Source organism: Odontesthes bonariensis, chromosome 13 (assembly GCF_027942865.1).
Source record: "Odontesthes bonariensis isolate fOdoBon6 chromosome 13, fOdoBon6.hap1, whole genome shotgun sequence".
Lineage (NCBI taxonomy): Eukaryota > Metazoa > Chordata > Actinopteri > Atheriniformes > Atherinopsidae > Odontesthes > Odontesthes bonariensis.
The window spans coordinates 38,591,511-38,607,016 of record NC_134518.1 but is presented as its reverse complement, the minus strand read 5'-3'; the positions used below and the strand labels follow the sequence as shown (position 1 = coordinate 38,607,016).

At 44.4% G+C, this 15,506-nt stretch overlaps 1 protein-coding gene across 2 annotated transcripts in view; it reads left to right on the top strand.

Annotated features, from left to right (window-relative positions):
* The first annotated feature begins 253 nt into the window (after positions 1 to 253).
* tgfbi (transforming growth factor, beta-induced) overlaps positions 254 to 15,506 on the top strand; it is an 83,152-nt gene continuing 67,899 nt past the window's right edge. For both annotated transcript variants that reach the window (XM_075482057.1, XM_075482056.1), the window contains exon 1: positions 254 to 495. In XM_075482057.1, coding sequence (XP_075338172.1) covers positions 371 to 495 — 125 coding nt within the window. In that variant the 5' untranslated portion in view covers positions 254 to 370. The remainder of the gene's footprint in view (positions 496 to 15,506) is intronic.

Sequence of the window (15,506 nt, the reverse complement as noted above, 5' to 3'; positions counted from 1 at the left end):
GGAGGTTGTTCCACGGTTTCGGACCGTTTAGAACAAACTTTTTCCAACTTTTTCAGAGATGGAAGTTCTTCCATTTGAAGGCTTAAGTTTCGCTCCTCCTCCTCCTCCTCCTCCTCCTCCTCCTCCTCCTCCTCCTCCTCCTCCTCCTCCTCCTCTTCCTCCTCCTCCTCCTCCTCCTCCTCCTCCTCCTCCTCCTCCTCCTCCCTTACTCCTCCCACAGTGTATAAACAGGACGCTGCCGACTGAGGGGGGGCGCAGAGAAGCAGAGCAGCAGAGGACTGAGCAGCAGAGGACTGAGCAGCAGAGGACTGAGCAGCAGAGGACTGAGCAGCAGAGGACTGAGCAGCAGGATCTTTTCAGCAGAGTGAAGATGAAGGGGTGCATGCTGGTCCTGGGTCCGTCCCTGGTTCTGTTCCTGGTTCTGACCGTATGTGCGGCCCGGTCTCCGTACCAGGCGGTTCTGCAGCACAGCCGGATCCGAGGCCGGCAGCAGGGGTGAGTGTTCCAAAAGTACTAAAGTAAAGTAAAGTACTCTGTACTCTGTACTCTGTACTCTGTGTACTGTGTACTCTGTGTACTGTGTACTCTGTGTACTGTGTACTCTGTGTACTGTGTACTCTGTTTCTGTTTCTGTTTCTGTAAAGGAAACACAAAGATGATCAGATTCAGGTTCTGCTAAAGTACACATTCCATCGGTTTAATCTACAGAAAAGTACTTCACTCACTTTGAATGAGTTTCTGTTTTGTCTGAGTACTAACACGAAGTACGAGTACCGAACCAGCAGGAACTAAAGTACAGCAGGAACTAAAGTACAGCAGGAACTAAAGTACAGCAGGAAATAAAGTACAGCAGTACTAAAGTACAGCAGGAACTAAAGTACAGCAGGAACTAAAGTACAGCAGTACTAAAGTACAGCAGGAACTAAAGTACCGCAGTACTAACACGAAGTACGAGTACCGAACCAGCAGGAACTAAAGTACCGCAGGAACTAAAGTACAGCTGGAACTAAAGTACCGCAGTACTAACACGAAGTACGAGTACCGAACCAGCAGGAACTAAAGTACAGCAGTAATAAAGTACAGCAGGAACTAAAGTACAGCAGGAACTAAAGTACAGCAGGAACTAAAGTACAGCAGTACTAACACGAAGTACGAGTACCGAACCAGCAGGAACTAAAGTACAGCGGGAACTAAAGTACCGCAGTATTAACGCGAAGTACGAGTACCAAAACAGCAGGAACTAAAGTACAGCAGGAACTAAAGTACAGCAGTACTAACACGAAGTACGAGTACCGAACCAGCAGGAACTAAAGTACAGCAGTACTAACACAAAGTACGAGTACCGAACCAGCAGGAACTAAAGTACAGCAGGAACTAAAGTACAGCAGTACTAACACAAAGTACGAGTACCGAACCAGCAGGAACTAAAGTACAGCAGGAACTAAAGTACAGCAGTACTAACACGAAGTACGAGTACCGAACCAGCAGGAACTAAAGTACAGCAGTACTAACACGAAGTACGAGTACCGAACCAGCAGGAACTAAAGTACCGCAGTACTAACGCGAAGTACGAGTACCGAAACAGCAGGAACTAAAGTACAGCAGTACTAACACGAAGTACGAGTACCGAACCAGCAGGAACTAAAGTACCGCAGTACTAACGCGAAGTACGAGTACCGAACCAGCAGGAACTAAAGTACCGCAGTACTAACGCGAAGTACGAGTACCGAAACAGCAGGAACTAAAGTACAGCAGTACTAACACGAAGTACGAGTACCGAACCAGCAGGAACTAAAGTACAGCAGTACTAACACGAAGTACGAGTACCGAACCAGCAGGAACTAAAGTACCGCAGTACTAACGCGAAGTACGAGTACCGAACCAGCAGGAACTAAAGTACCGCAGTACTAACGCGAAGTACGAGTACCGAAACAGCAGGAACTAAAGTACAGCAGTACTAACACGAAGTACGAGTACCGAACCAGCAGGAACTAAAGTACCGCAGTACTAACGCGAAGTACGAGTACCGAAACAGCAGGAACTAAAGTACAGCAGTACTAACACGAAGTACGAGTACCGAACCAGCAGGAACTAAAGTACAGCAGTACTAACACAAAGTACGAGTACTGAACCAGCAGGAACTAAAGTACAGCAGGAACTAAAGTACCGCAGTATTAACGCGAAGTACGAGTACCGAAACAGCAGGAACTAAAGTACAGCAGGAACTAAAGTACAGCAGTATTAACGCGAAGTACGAGTACCAAAACAGCAGGAACTAAAGTACAGCAGGAACTAAAGTACAGCAGTTTTAACGCGAAGTACGAGTACAGAAACAGCAGGAACTAAAGTACAGCAGGAACTAAAGTACAGCAGGAACTAAAGTACCGGAGTATTAACGCGAAATACGAGTACCAAAACAGCAGGAACTAAAGTACAGCAGGAACTAAAGTAAAGCAGGAACTAAAGTACAGCAGGAACTAAAGTGCAGCAGTACTAAAGTACAGCAGGAACTAAAGTTCCGCAGTACTAACGCGAAGTACGAGTACCGAACCAGCAGGAACTAAAGTACAGCAGTACTAACGTGAAGTACGAGTACCGAACCAGCAGGAACTAAAGTACAGCAGGAACTAAAGTACAGCAGTACTAAAGTACAGCAGGAACTAAAGTACAGCAGGAACTAAAGTACCGCAGTATTAACGCGAAGTACGAGTACCAAACCAGCAGGAACTAAAGTACAGCAGGAACTAAAATACAGCAGTACTAACGCGAAGTACGAGTACCAAACCAGCAGGAACTAAAGTACAGCAGGAACTAAAATACAGCAGTACTAACGCGAAGTACGAGTACCAAACCAGCAGGAACTAAAGTACAGCAGGAACTAAAGTACAGCAGGAACTAAAGTACCGCAGTATTAACGCGAAGTATGAGTACCGAACCAGCAGGAACTAAAGTACAGCAGGAACTAAAGTACAGCAGTACTAACACGAAGTACGAGTACCGAACCAGCAGGAACTAAAGTACCGCAGTACTAACGCGAAGTACGAGTACCGAAACAGCAGGAACTAAAGTACAGCAGTACTAACACGAAGTACGAGTACCGAACCAGCAGGAACTAAAGTACAGCAGTACTAACACAAAGTACGAGTACCGAACCAGCAGGAACTAAAGTACAGCAGGAACTAAAGTACCGCAGTATTAACGCGAAGTACGAGTACCGAAACAGCAGGAACTAAAGTACAGCAGGAACTAAAGTACAGCAGTATTAACGCGAAGTACGAGTACCAAAACAGCAGGAACTAAAGTACAGCAGGAACTAAAGTACAGCAGTTTTAACGCGAAGTACGAGTACAGAAACAGCAGGAACTAAAGTACAGCAGGAACTAAAGTACAGCAGGAACTAAAGTACCGCAGTATTAACGCGAAATACGAGTACCAAAACAGCAGGAACTAAAGTACAGCAGGAACTAAAGTACAGCAGGAACTAAAGTACAGCAGGAACTAAAGTGCAGCAGTACTAAAGTACAGCAGGAACTAAAGTTCCGCAGTACTAACGCGAAGTACGAGTACCGAACCAGCAGGAACTAAAGTACAGCAGTACTAACGTGAAGTACGAGTACCGAACCAGCAGGAACTAAAGTACAGCAGGAACTAAAGTACAGCAGTACTAAAGTACAGCAGGAACTAAAGTACAGCAGGAACTAAAGTACCGCAGTATTAACGCGAAGTACGAGTACCGAACCAGCAGGAACTAAAGTACAGCAGGAACTAAAGTACCGCAGTACTAACGCGAAGTACGAGTACCAAACCAGCAGGAACTAAAGTACAGCAGGAACTAAAATACAGCAGTACTAAAGTACAGCAGGAACTAAAGTTCCGCAGTACTAACGCGAAGTACGAGTACCGAACCAGCAGGAACTAAAGTACAGCAGGAACAAAAGTACCGCAGTATTAACGCGAAGTACGAGTACCGAAACAGCAGGAACTAAAGTACCGCAGTATTAACGCGAAGTACGATTACCGAAACAGCAGGAACTAAAGTACAGCAGGAACTAAAGTACAGCAGTACTAAAGTACAGCAGGAACTAAAGTTCCGCAGTACTAACGCAAAGTACGAGTACCGAACCAGCAGGAACTAAAGTACAGCAGGAACTAAAGTACAGCAGCACTAAAGTACAGCAGTACTAAAGTACAGCAGGAACTAAAGTACCGCAGGAACTAAAGTACAGCAGTACTAAAGTACAGCAGGAACTAAAGTACAGCAGGAACTAAAGTACAGCAGGAACTAAAGTACAGCAGGAACTAAAGTACCGCAGTACTAACGCGAAGTACGAGTACCGAAACAGCAGGAACTAAAGTACAGCAGGAACTAAAGTACAGCAGGAACTAAAGTACCGCAGTACTAACGCGAAGTACGAGTACCGAAACAGCAGGAACTAAAGTACAGCAGGAACTAAAGTACCGCAGTACTAACGCGAAGTACGAGTACCGAACCAGCAGGAACTAAAGTACAGCAGGAACTAAAGTACAGCAGTACTAAAGTACAGCAGGAACTAAAGTACAGCAGTACTAACACGAAGTACGAGTAGAGAACCTGCAGGAACTAAAGTACAGCAGTACTAACACAAAGTACGAGTACAGAACCAGCAGGAACTAAAGTACAGCAGTACTAACGCGAAGTACGAGTACAGAACCAGCAGGAACTAAAGCACAGCAGGAACTAAAGTACAGCAGTACTAAAGTACAGCAGGAACTAAAGTACAGCAGGAACTAAAGTACCGCAGTACTAACGCGAAGTACGAGTACCGAAACAGCAGGAACTAAAGTTCCGCAGTACTAACGCGAAGTACGAGAACCGAACCAGCAGGAACTAAAGTACAGCAGGAACTAAAGTACAGCAGTACTAAAGTACAGCAGGAACTAAAGTAGAGCAGGAACTAAAGTACAGCAGTACTAACGCGAAGTACGAGTACCGAACCAGCAGGAACTAAAGTACAGCAGGAAATAAAGTACAGCAGTACTAAAGTACAGCAGGAACTAAAGTACCGCAGTATTAACGCGAAGTACGAGTACCGAAACAGCAGGAACTAAAGTACAGCAGTACTAACGCGAAGTACGAGTAGAGAACCAGCAGGAACTAAAGTACAGCAGTACTAACACGAAGTACGAGTACAGAACCAGCAGGAACTAAAGTACAGCAGTACTAACACAAAGTACGAGTACAGAACCAGCAGGAACTAAAGTACAGCAGTACTAACGCGAAGTACGAGTACAGAACCAGCAGGAACTAAAGTACAGCAGTACTAACGCGAAGTACGAGTACCGAACCAGCAGGAACTAAAGTACCGCAGTACTAAAGCGAAGTACGAGTACCGAACCAGCAGGAACTAAAGTACAGCAGTACTAACGCGAAGTACGAGTACCGAAACAGCAGGAAATAAAGTACAGCTGGAACTAAAGTACAGCAGTACTAACACGAAGTACGAGTACCGAACCAGCAGGAACTAAAGTACAGTAGTACTAACGCGAAGTACGAGTACCGAACCAGCAGGAACTAAAGTACAGCAGTACTAACGCGAAGTACGAGTACCGAACCAGCTGGAACTAAAGTACAGCAGGAACTAAAGTACCGCAGTATTGACGTGAAGTACGAGTACCGAACCAGCAGGAACTAAAGTACAGCAGGAACTAAAGTACCGCAGTACTAACGCGAAGTACGAGTACCAAACCAGCAGGAACTAAAGTACAGCAGGAACTAAAATACAGCAGTACTAAAGTACAGCAGGAACTAAAGTACCGCAGTATTAACGCGAAGTACGAGCACCGAAACAGCAGGAACTAAAGTACCGCAGGAACTAAAGTTCAGCAGTACTAAAGTACAGCAGGAACTAAAGTTCCGCAGTACTAACGCGAAGTACGAGTACGGAACCAGCAGGAACTAAAGTACAGCAGGAACTAAAGTACCGCAGTATTAACGTGAAGTACGAGTACCAAAACAGCAGGAACTAAAGTACCGCAGTATTAACGCGAAGTACGAGTACCGAAACAGCAGGAACTAAAGTACAGCAGGAACTAAAGTACAGCAGTACTAAAGTACAGCAGGAATTAAAGTACCGCAGGAACTAAAGTACAGCAGTACTAAAGTACAGCAGGAACTAAAGTACAGCAGGAACTAAAGTACAGCAGTACTAAAGTACAGCAGGAACTAAAGTACAGCAGGAACTAAAGTACAGCAGTACTAAAGTACAGCAGTACTAAAGTACAGCAGGAACTAAAGTACAGCAGTACTAAAGTACAGCAGTACTAAAGTACAGCAGGAACTAAAGTACAGCAGGAACTAAAGTACAGCAGGAACTAAAGTACCGCAGTACTAAAGTACAGCAGTACTAAAGTACAGCAGGAACTAAAGTACAGCAGGAACTAAAGTACAGCAGGAACTAAAGTACCGCAGTACTAACGCGAAGTACGAGTACCGAAACAGCAGGAACTAAAGTACAGCAGGAACTAAAGTACAGCAGGAACTAAAGTACCGCAGTACTAACGCGAAGTACAAGTACCGAAACAGCAGGAACTAAAGTACAGCAGGAACTAAAGTACCGCAGTACTAACGCGAAGTACGAGTACCGAACCAGCAGGAACTAAAGTACAGCTGGAACTAAAGTACAGCAGGAACTAAAGTACAGCAGGAACTAAAGTACCGCAGTACTAACGCGAAGTACGAGTACCAAACCAGCAGGAACTAAAGTACAGCAGGAACTAAAATACAGCAGTACTAAAGTACAGCAGGAACTAAAGTACAGCAGGAACTAAAGTACCGCAGTATTAACGCGAAGTATGAGTACCGAAACAGCAGGAACTAAAGTACAGCAGGAACTAAAGTACAGCAGTACTAAAGTACTGCAGGAACTAAAGTACCGCAGTACTAACGCGAAGTACGAGTACCGAAACAGCAGGAACTAAAGTACCGCAGGAACTAAAGTACCGCAGTATTGACGTGAAGTACGAGTACCGAACCAGCAGGAACTAAAGTACAGCAGGAACTAAAGTACCGCAGTACTAACGCGAAGTACGAGTACCAAACCAGCAGGAACTAAAGTACAGCAGGAACTAAAATACAGCAGTACTAAAGTACAGCAGGAACTAAAGTACCGCAGTATTAACGCGAAGTACGAGCACCGAAACAGCAGGAACTAAAGTACCGCAGGAACTAAAGTTCAGCAGTACTAAAGTACAGCAGGAACTAAAGTTCCGCAGTACTAACGCGAAATACGAGTACGGAACCAGCAGGAACTAAAGTACAGCAGGAACTAAAGTACCGCAGTATTAACGTGAAGTACGAGTACCAAAACAGCAGGAACTAAAGTACCGCAGTATTAACGCGAAGTACGAGTACCGAAACAGCAGGAACTAAAGTACAGCAGGAACTAAAGTACAGCAGTACTAAAGTACAGCAGGAATTAAAGTACCGCAGGAACTAAAGTACAGCAGTACTAAAGTACAGCAGGAACTAAAGTACAGCAGGAACTAAAGTACAGCAGTACTAAAGTACAGCAGGAACTAAAGTACAGCAGGAACTAAAGTACAGCAGTACTAAAGTACAGCAGTACTAAAGTACAGCAGTACTAAAGTACAGCAGGAACTAAAGTACAGCAGTACTAAAGTACAGCAGTACTAAAGTACAGCAGGAACTAAAGTACAGCAGGAACTAAAGTACAGCAGGAACTAAAGTACCGCAGTACTAAAGTACAGCAGTACTAAAGTACAGCAGGAACTAAAGTACAGCAGGAACTAAAGTACAGCAGGAACTAAAGTACCGCAGTACTAACGCGAAGTACGAGTACCGAAACAGCAGGAACTAAAGTACAGCAGGAACTAAAGTACAGCAGGAACTAAAGTACCGCAGTACTAACGCGAAGTACAAGTACCGAAACAGCAGGAACTAAAGTACAGCAGGAACTAAAGTACCGCAGTACTAACGCGAAGTACGAGTACCGAACCAGCAGGAACTAAAGTACAGCTGGAACTAAAGTACAGCAGGAACTAAAGTACAGCAGGAACTAAAGTACCGCAGTACTAACGCGAAGTACGAGTACCAAACCAGCAGGAACTAAAGTACAGCAGGAACTAAAATACAGCAGTACTAAAGTACAGCAGGAACTAAAGTACAGCAGGAACTAAAGTACCGCAGTATTAACGCGAAGTATGAGTACCGAAACAGCAGGAACTAAAGTACAGCAGGAACTAAAGTACAGCAGTACTAAAGTACTGCAGGAACTAAAGTACCGCAGTACTAACGCGAAGTACGAGTACCGAAACAGCAGGAACTAAAGTACCGCAGGAACTAAAGTACAGCAGTACTAAAGTACAGCAGGAACTAAAGTTCCGCAGTACTAACGCGAAGTACGAGTACCGAACCAGCAGGAACTAAAGTACAGCAGGAACTAAAGTACCGCAGCATTAACGCGAAGTACGAGTACCAAAACAGCAGGAACTAAAGTACCGCAGTATTAACGCGAAGTACGAGTACCGAAACAGCAGGAACTAAAGTACAGCAGGAACTAAAGTACAGCAGTACTAAAGTACAGCAGGAACTAAAGTTCCGCAGTACTAACGCAAAGTACGAGTACCGAACCAGCAGGAACTAAAGTACAGCAGGAACTAAAGTACAGCAGTACTAAAGTACAGCAGGAACTAAAGTTCCGCAGTACTAACGCAAAGTACGAGTACCGAACCAGCAGGAACTAAAGTACAGCAGGAACTAAAGTACAGCAGTACTAAAGTACAGCAGTACTAAAGTACAGCAGGAACTAAAGTACCACAGGAACTAAAGTACAGCAGTACTAAAGTACAGCAGGAACTAAAGTACAGCAGGAACTAAAGTACCGCAGTATTGACGTGAAGTACGAGTACCGAACCAGCAGGAACTAAAGTACAGCAGGAACTAAAGTACCGCAGTACTAACGCGAAGTACGAGTACCAAACCAGCAGGAACTAAAGTACAGCAGGAACTAAAATACAGCAGTACTAAAGTACAGCAGGAACTAAAGTACCGCAGTATTAACGCGAAGTACGAGCACCGAAACAGCAGGAACTAAAGTACCGCAGGAACTAAAGTTCAGCAGTACTAAAGTACAGCAGGAACTAAAGTTCCGCAGTACTAACGCGAAGTACGAGTACGGAACCAGCAGGAACTAAAGTACAGCAGGAACTAAAGTACCGCAGTATTAACGTGAAGTACGAGTACCAAAACAGCAGGAACTAAAGTACCGCAGTATTAACGCGAAGTACGAGTACCGAAACAGCAGGAACTAAAGTACAGCAGGAACTAAAGTACAGCAGTACTAAAGTACAGCAGGAATTAAAGTACCGCAGGAACTAAAGTACAGCAGTACTAAAGTACAGCAGGAACTAAAGTACAGCAGGAACTAAAGTACAGCAGTACTAAAGTACAGCAGGAACTAAAGTACAGCAGGAACTAAAGTACAGCAGTACTAAAGTACAGCAGTACTAAAGTACAGCAGGAACTAAAGTACAGCAGTACTAAAGTACAGCAGTACTAAAGTACAGCAGGAACTAAAGTACAGCAGGAACTAAAGTACAGCAGGAACTAAAGTACCGCAGTACTAAAGTACAGCAGTACTAAAGTACAGCAGGAACTAAAGTACAGCAGGAACTAAAGTACAGCAGGAACTAAAGTACCGCAGTACTAACGCGAAGTACGAGTACCGAAACAGCAGGAACTAAAGTACAGCAGGAACTAAAGTACAGCAGGAACTAAAGTACCGCAGTACTAACGCGAAGTACAAGTACCGAAACAGCAGGAACTAAAGTACAGCAGGAACTAAAGTACCGCAGTACTAACGCGAAGTACGAGTACCGAACCAGCAGGAACTAAAGTACAGCTGGAACTAAAGTACAGCAGGAACTAAAGTACAGCAGGAACTAAAGTACCGCAGTACTAACGCGAAGTACGAGTACCAAACCAGCAGGAACTAAAGTACAGCAGGAACTAAAATACAGCAGTACTAAAGTACAGCAGGAACTAAAGTACAGCAGGAACTAAAGTACCGCAGTATTAACGCGAAGTATGAGTACCGAAACAGCAGGAACTAAAGTACAGCAGGAACTAAAGTACAGCAGTACTAAAGTACTGCAGGAACTAAAGTACCGCAGTACTAACGCGAAGTACGAGTACCGAAACAGCAGGAACTAAAGTACCGCAGGAACTAAAGTACCGCAGTATTGACGTGAAGTACGAGTACCGAACCAGCAGGAACTAAAGTACAGCAGGAACTAAAGTACCGCAGTACTAACGCGAAGTACGAGTACCAAACCAGCAGGAACTAAAGTACAGCAGGAACTAAAATACAGCAGTACTAAAGTACAGCAGGAACTAAAGTACCGCAGTATTAACGCGAAGTACGAGCACCGAAACAGCAGGAACTAAAGTACCGCAGGAACTAAAGTTCAGCAGTACTAAAGTACAGCAGGAACTAAAGTTCCGCAGTACTAACGCGAAATACGAGTACGGAACCAGCAGGAACTAAAGTACAGCAGGAACTAAAGTACCGCAGTATTAACGTGAAGTACGAGTACCAAAACAGCAGGAACTAAAGTACCGCAGTATTAACGCGAAGTACGAGTACCGAAACAGCAGGAACTAAAGTACAGCAGGAACTAAAGTACAGCAGTACTAAAGTACAGCAGGAATTAAAGTACCGCAGGAACTAAAGTACAGCAGTACTAAAGTACAGCAGGAACTAAAGTACAGCAGGAACTAAAGTACAGCAGTACTAAAGTACAGCAGGAACTAAAGTACAGCAGGAACTAAAGTACAGCAGTACTAAAGTACAGCAGTACTAAAGTACAGCAGTACTAAAGTACAGCAGGAACTAAAGTACAGCAGTACTAAAGTACAGCAGTACTAAAGTACAGCAGGAACTAAAGTACAGCAGGAACTAAAGTACAGCAGGAACTAAAGTACCGCAGTACTAAAGTACAGCAGTACTAAAGTACAGCAGGAACTAAAGTACAGCAGGAACTAAAGTACAGCAGGAACTAAAGTACCGCAGTACTAACGCGAAGTACGAGTACCGAAACAGCAGGAACTAAAGTACAGCAGGAACTAAAGTACAGCAGGAACTAAAGTACCGCAGTACTAACGCGAAGTACAAGTACCGAAACAGCAGGAACTAAAGTACAGCAGGAACTAAAGTACCGCAGTACTAACGCGAAGTACGAGTACCGAACCAGCAGGAACTAAAGTACAGCTGGAACTAAAGTACAGCAGGAACTAAAGTACAGCAGGAACTAAAGTACCGCAGTACTAACGCGAAGTACGAGTACCAAACCAGCAGGAACTAAAGTACAGCAGGAACTAAAATACAGCAGTACTAAAGTACAGCAGGAACTAAAGTACAGCAGGAACTAAAGTACCGCAGTATTAACGCGAAGTATGAGTACCGAAACAGCAGGAACTAAAGTACAGCAGGAACTAAAGTACAGCAGTACTAAAGTACTGCAGGAACTAAAGTACCGCAGTACTAACGCGAAGTACGAGTACCGAAACAGCAGGAACTAAAGTACCGCAGGAACTAAAGTACAGCAGTACTAAAGTACAGCAGGAACTAAAGTTCCGCAGTACTAACGCGAAGTACGAGTACCGAACCAGCAGGAACTAAAGTACAGCAGGAACTAAAGTACCGCAGCATTAACGCGAAGTACGAGTACCAAAACAGCAGGAACTAAAGTACCGCAGTATTAACGCGAAGTACGAGTACCGAAACAGCAGGAACTAAAGTACAGCAGGAACTAAAGTACAGCAGTACTAAAGTACAGCAGGAACTAAAGTTCCGCAGTACTAACGCAAAGTACGAGTACCGAACCAGCAGGAACTAAAGTACAGCAGGAACTAAAGTACAGCAGTACTAAAGTACAGCAGGAACTAAAGTTCCGCAGTACTAACGCAAAGTACGAGTACCGAACCAGCAGGAACTAAAGTACAGCAGGAACTAAAGTACAGCAGTACTAAAGTACAGCAGTACTAAAGTACAGCAGGAACTAAAGTACCACAGGAACTAAAGTACAGCAGTACTAAAGTACAGCAGGAACTAAAGTACAGCAGGAACTAAAGTACAGCAGTACTAAAGTACAGCAGGAACTAAAGTACAGCAGGAACTAAAGTACCGCAGTACTAACGCGAAGTACGAGTACCGAAACAGCAGGAACTAAAGTACAGCAGGAACTAAAGTACAGCAGGAACTAAAGTACAGCAGGAACTAAAGTACAGCAGGAACTAAAGTACCGCAGTACTAACGCGAAGTACGAGTACCGAAACAGCAGGAACTAAAGTACAGCAGGAACTAAAGTACAGCAGGAACTAAAGTACCGCAGTACTAACGCGAAGTACGAGTACCGAAACAGCAGGAACTAAAGTACAGCAGGAACTAAAGTACCGCAGTACTAACGCGAAGTACGAGTATTGAACCAGCAGGAACTAAAGTACAGCAGGAACTAAAGTACAGCAGTACTAAAGTACAGCAGGAACTAAAGTACAGCAGTACTAACATGAAGTACGAGTAGAGAACCAGCAGGAACTAAAGTACAGCAGTACTAACGCGAAGTACGAGTACAGAACCAGCAGGAACTAAAGTACAGCAGTACTAACGCGAAGTACGAGTACAGAACCAGCAGGAACTAAAGTACAGCAGTACTAACACAAAGTACGAGTACAGAACCAGCAGGAACTAAAGTACCGCAGTACTAACGCGAAGTACGAGTACAGAAACAGCAGGAACTAAAGTACAGCAGTACTAACGCGAAGTACGAGTACAGAACCAGCAGGAACTAAAGCACAGCAGGAACTAAAGTACAGCAGTACTAAAGTACAGCAGGAACTAAAGTACAGCAGGAACTAAAGTACCGCAGTACTAACGCGAAGTACGAGTACCGAAACAGCAGGAACTAAAGTTCCGCAGTACTAACGCGAAGTACGAGTACCGAACCAGCAGGAACTAAAGTACAGCAGGAACTAAAGTACAGCAGGAACTAAAATACCGTAGTACTAACGCGAAGTACGAGTACCGAAACAGCAGGAACTAAAGTACAGCAGGAACTAAAGTACCGCAGTACTAACGCGAAGTACGAGTACCGAACCAGCAGGAACTAAAGTACAGCAGGAACTAAAGTACAGCAGTACTAAAGTACAGCAGGAACTAAAGTACAACAGTACTAACACGAAGTACGAGTAGAGAACCAGCAGGAACTAAAGTACAGCAGTACTAACGCGAAGTACGAGTACAGAACCAGCAGGAACTAAAGTACAGCAGTACTAACGCGAAGTACGAGTACAGAACCAGCAGGAACTAAAGTACAGCAGTACTAACATAAAGTACGAGTACAGAACCAGCAGGAACTAAAGTACCGCAGTACTAACGCGAAGTACGAGTAGAGAACCAGCAGGAACTAAAGTACAGCAGGAACTAAAGTACAGCAGTACTAAAGTACAGCAGGAACTAAAGTACAGCAGGAACTAAAGTACCGCAGTACTAACGCGAAGTACGAGTACCGAACCACCAGGAACTAAAGTACAGCAGGAACTAAAGTACCGCAGTACTAACGCGAAGTACGAGTACAGAACCAGCAGGAACTAAAGTACCGCGGTACTAACACGAAGTACGAGTACCGAACCAGCAGGAACTAAAGTACCGCAGGAACTAAAGTACAGCTGGAACTAAAGTACAGCAGTACTAACGCGAAGTACGAGTACCGAACCAGCAGGAACTAAAGTACCGCAGTACTAACACGAAGTATGACTACCGAACCAGCAGGAACTAAAGTACCGCAGGAACTAAAGTACAGCAGGAACTAAAGTACCGCAGTACTAATGCGAAGTACGAGTACCGAACCAGCAGGAACTAAAGTACAGCAGGAACTAAAGTACAGCAGTACTAACATAAAGTACGAGTACAGAACCAGCAGGAACTAAAGTACCGCAGTACTAACGCGAAGTACGAGTACAGAACCAGCAGGAACTAAAGTACAGCAGGAACTAAAGTACAGCAGTACTAAAGTACAGCAGGAACTAAAGTACAGCAGGAACTAAAGTACCGCAGTACTAACGCGAAGTACTAGTACCGAACCAGCAGGAACTAAAGTACAGCAGGAACTAAAGTACAGCAGTACTAAAGTACAGCAGGAACTAAAGTACAGCAGTACTAACATAAAGTACGAGTACAGAACCAGCAGGAACTAAAGTACAGCAGTACTAAAGTACAGCAGGAACTAAACTACAGCAGGAACTAAAGTACCGCAGTATTAACGCGAAGTACGAGTACCGAAACAGCAGGAACTAAAGTACAGCAGTACTAACGCGAAGTACGAGTACCGAACCAGCAGGAACTAAAGTACAGCAGTACTAACACGAAGTACGAGTACAGAACCAGCAGGAACTGAAGTACAGCAGTACTAACACAAAGTACGAGTACAGAACCAGCAGGAACTAAAGTACAGCAGTACTAACGCGAAGTACGAGTACAGAACCAGCAGGAACTAAAGTACAGCAGTACTAACGCGAAGTACGAGTACCGAACCAGCAGGAACTAAAGTACCGCAGTACTAAAGCGAAGTACGAGTACCGAACCAGCAGGAACTAAAGTACAGCAGTACTAACACGAAGTACGAGTACCGAACCAGCTGGAACTAAAGTACAGCAGTACTAACGCGAAGTACGACTACCGAAACAGCAGGAACTAAAGTACAGCTGGAACTAAAGTACAGCAGTACTAACACGAAGTACGAGTACCGAACCAGCAGGAACTAAAGTACCGCGGTACTAACACGAAGTACGAGTACCGAACCAGCAGGAACTAAAGTACCGCAGGAACTAAAGTACAGCTGGAACTAAAGTACAGCAGTACTAACACGAAGTACGAGTACCGAACCAGCAGGAACTAAAGTACCGCAGTACTAACACGAAGTATGACTACCGAACCAGCAGGAACTAAAGTACCGCAGGAACTAAAGTACAGCAGGAACTAAAGTACCGCAGTACTAACACGACGTACGAGTACCGAACCAGCAGGAACTAAAGTACAGCAGGAACTAAAGTACCGCAGTACTAACGCGAAGTACGAGTACAGAACCAGCAGGAACTAAAGTACAGCAGGAACTAAAGTACCGCAGTACTAACACGAAGTACGAGTACCGAAACAGCAGGAACTAAAGTACAGCAGGAACTAAACTACAGCAGTACTAACACGAAGTACGAGTACCGAACCAGCAGGAACTAAAGTACAGCAGTATTAACGCGAAGTACGAGTACCGAACCAGCAGGAACTAAAGTACAGCAGTACTAACGCGAAGTACGAGTACCGAACCAGCAGGAACTAAAGTACAGCAGTACTAACGCGAAGTACGAGTACCGAACCAGCAGGAACTAAAGTACAGCAGGAACTAAAGTACAGCAGTACTAACGCGAAGTACGAGTACAGAACCAGCAGGAACTAAAG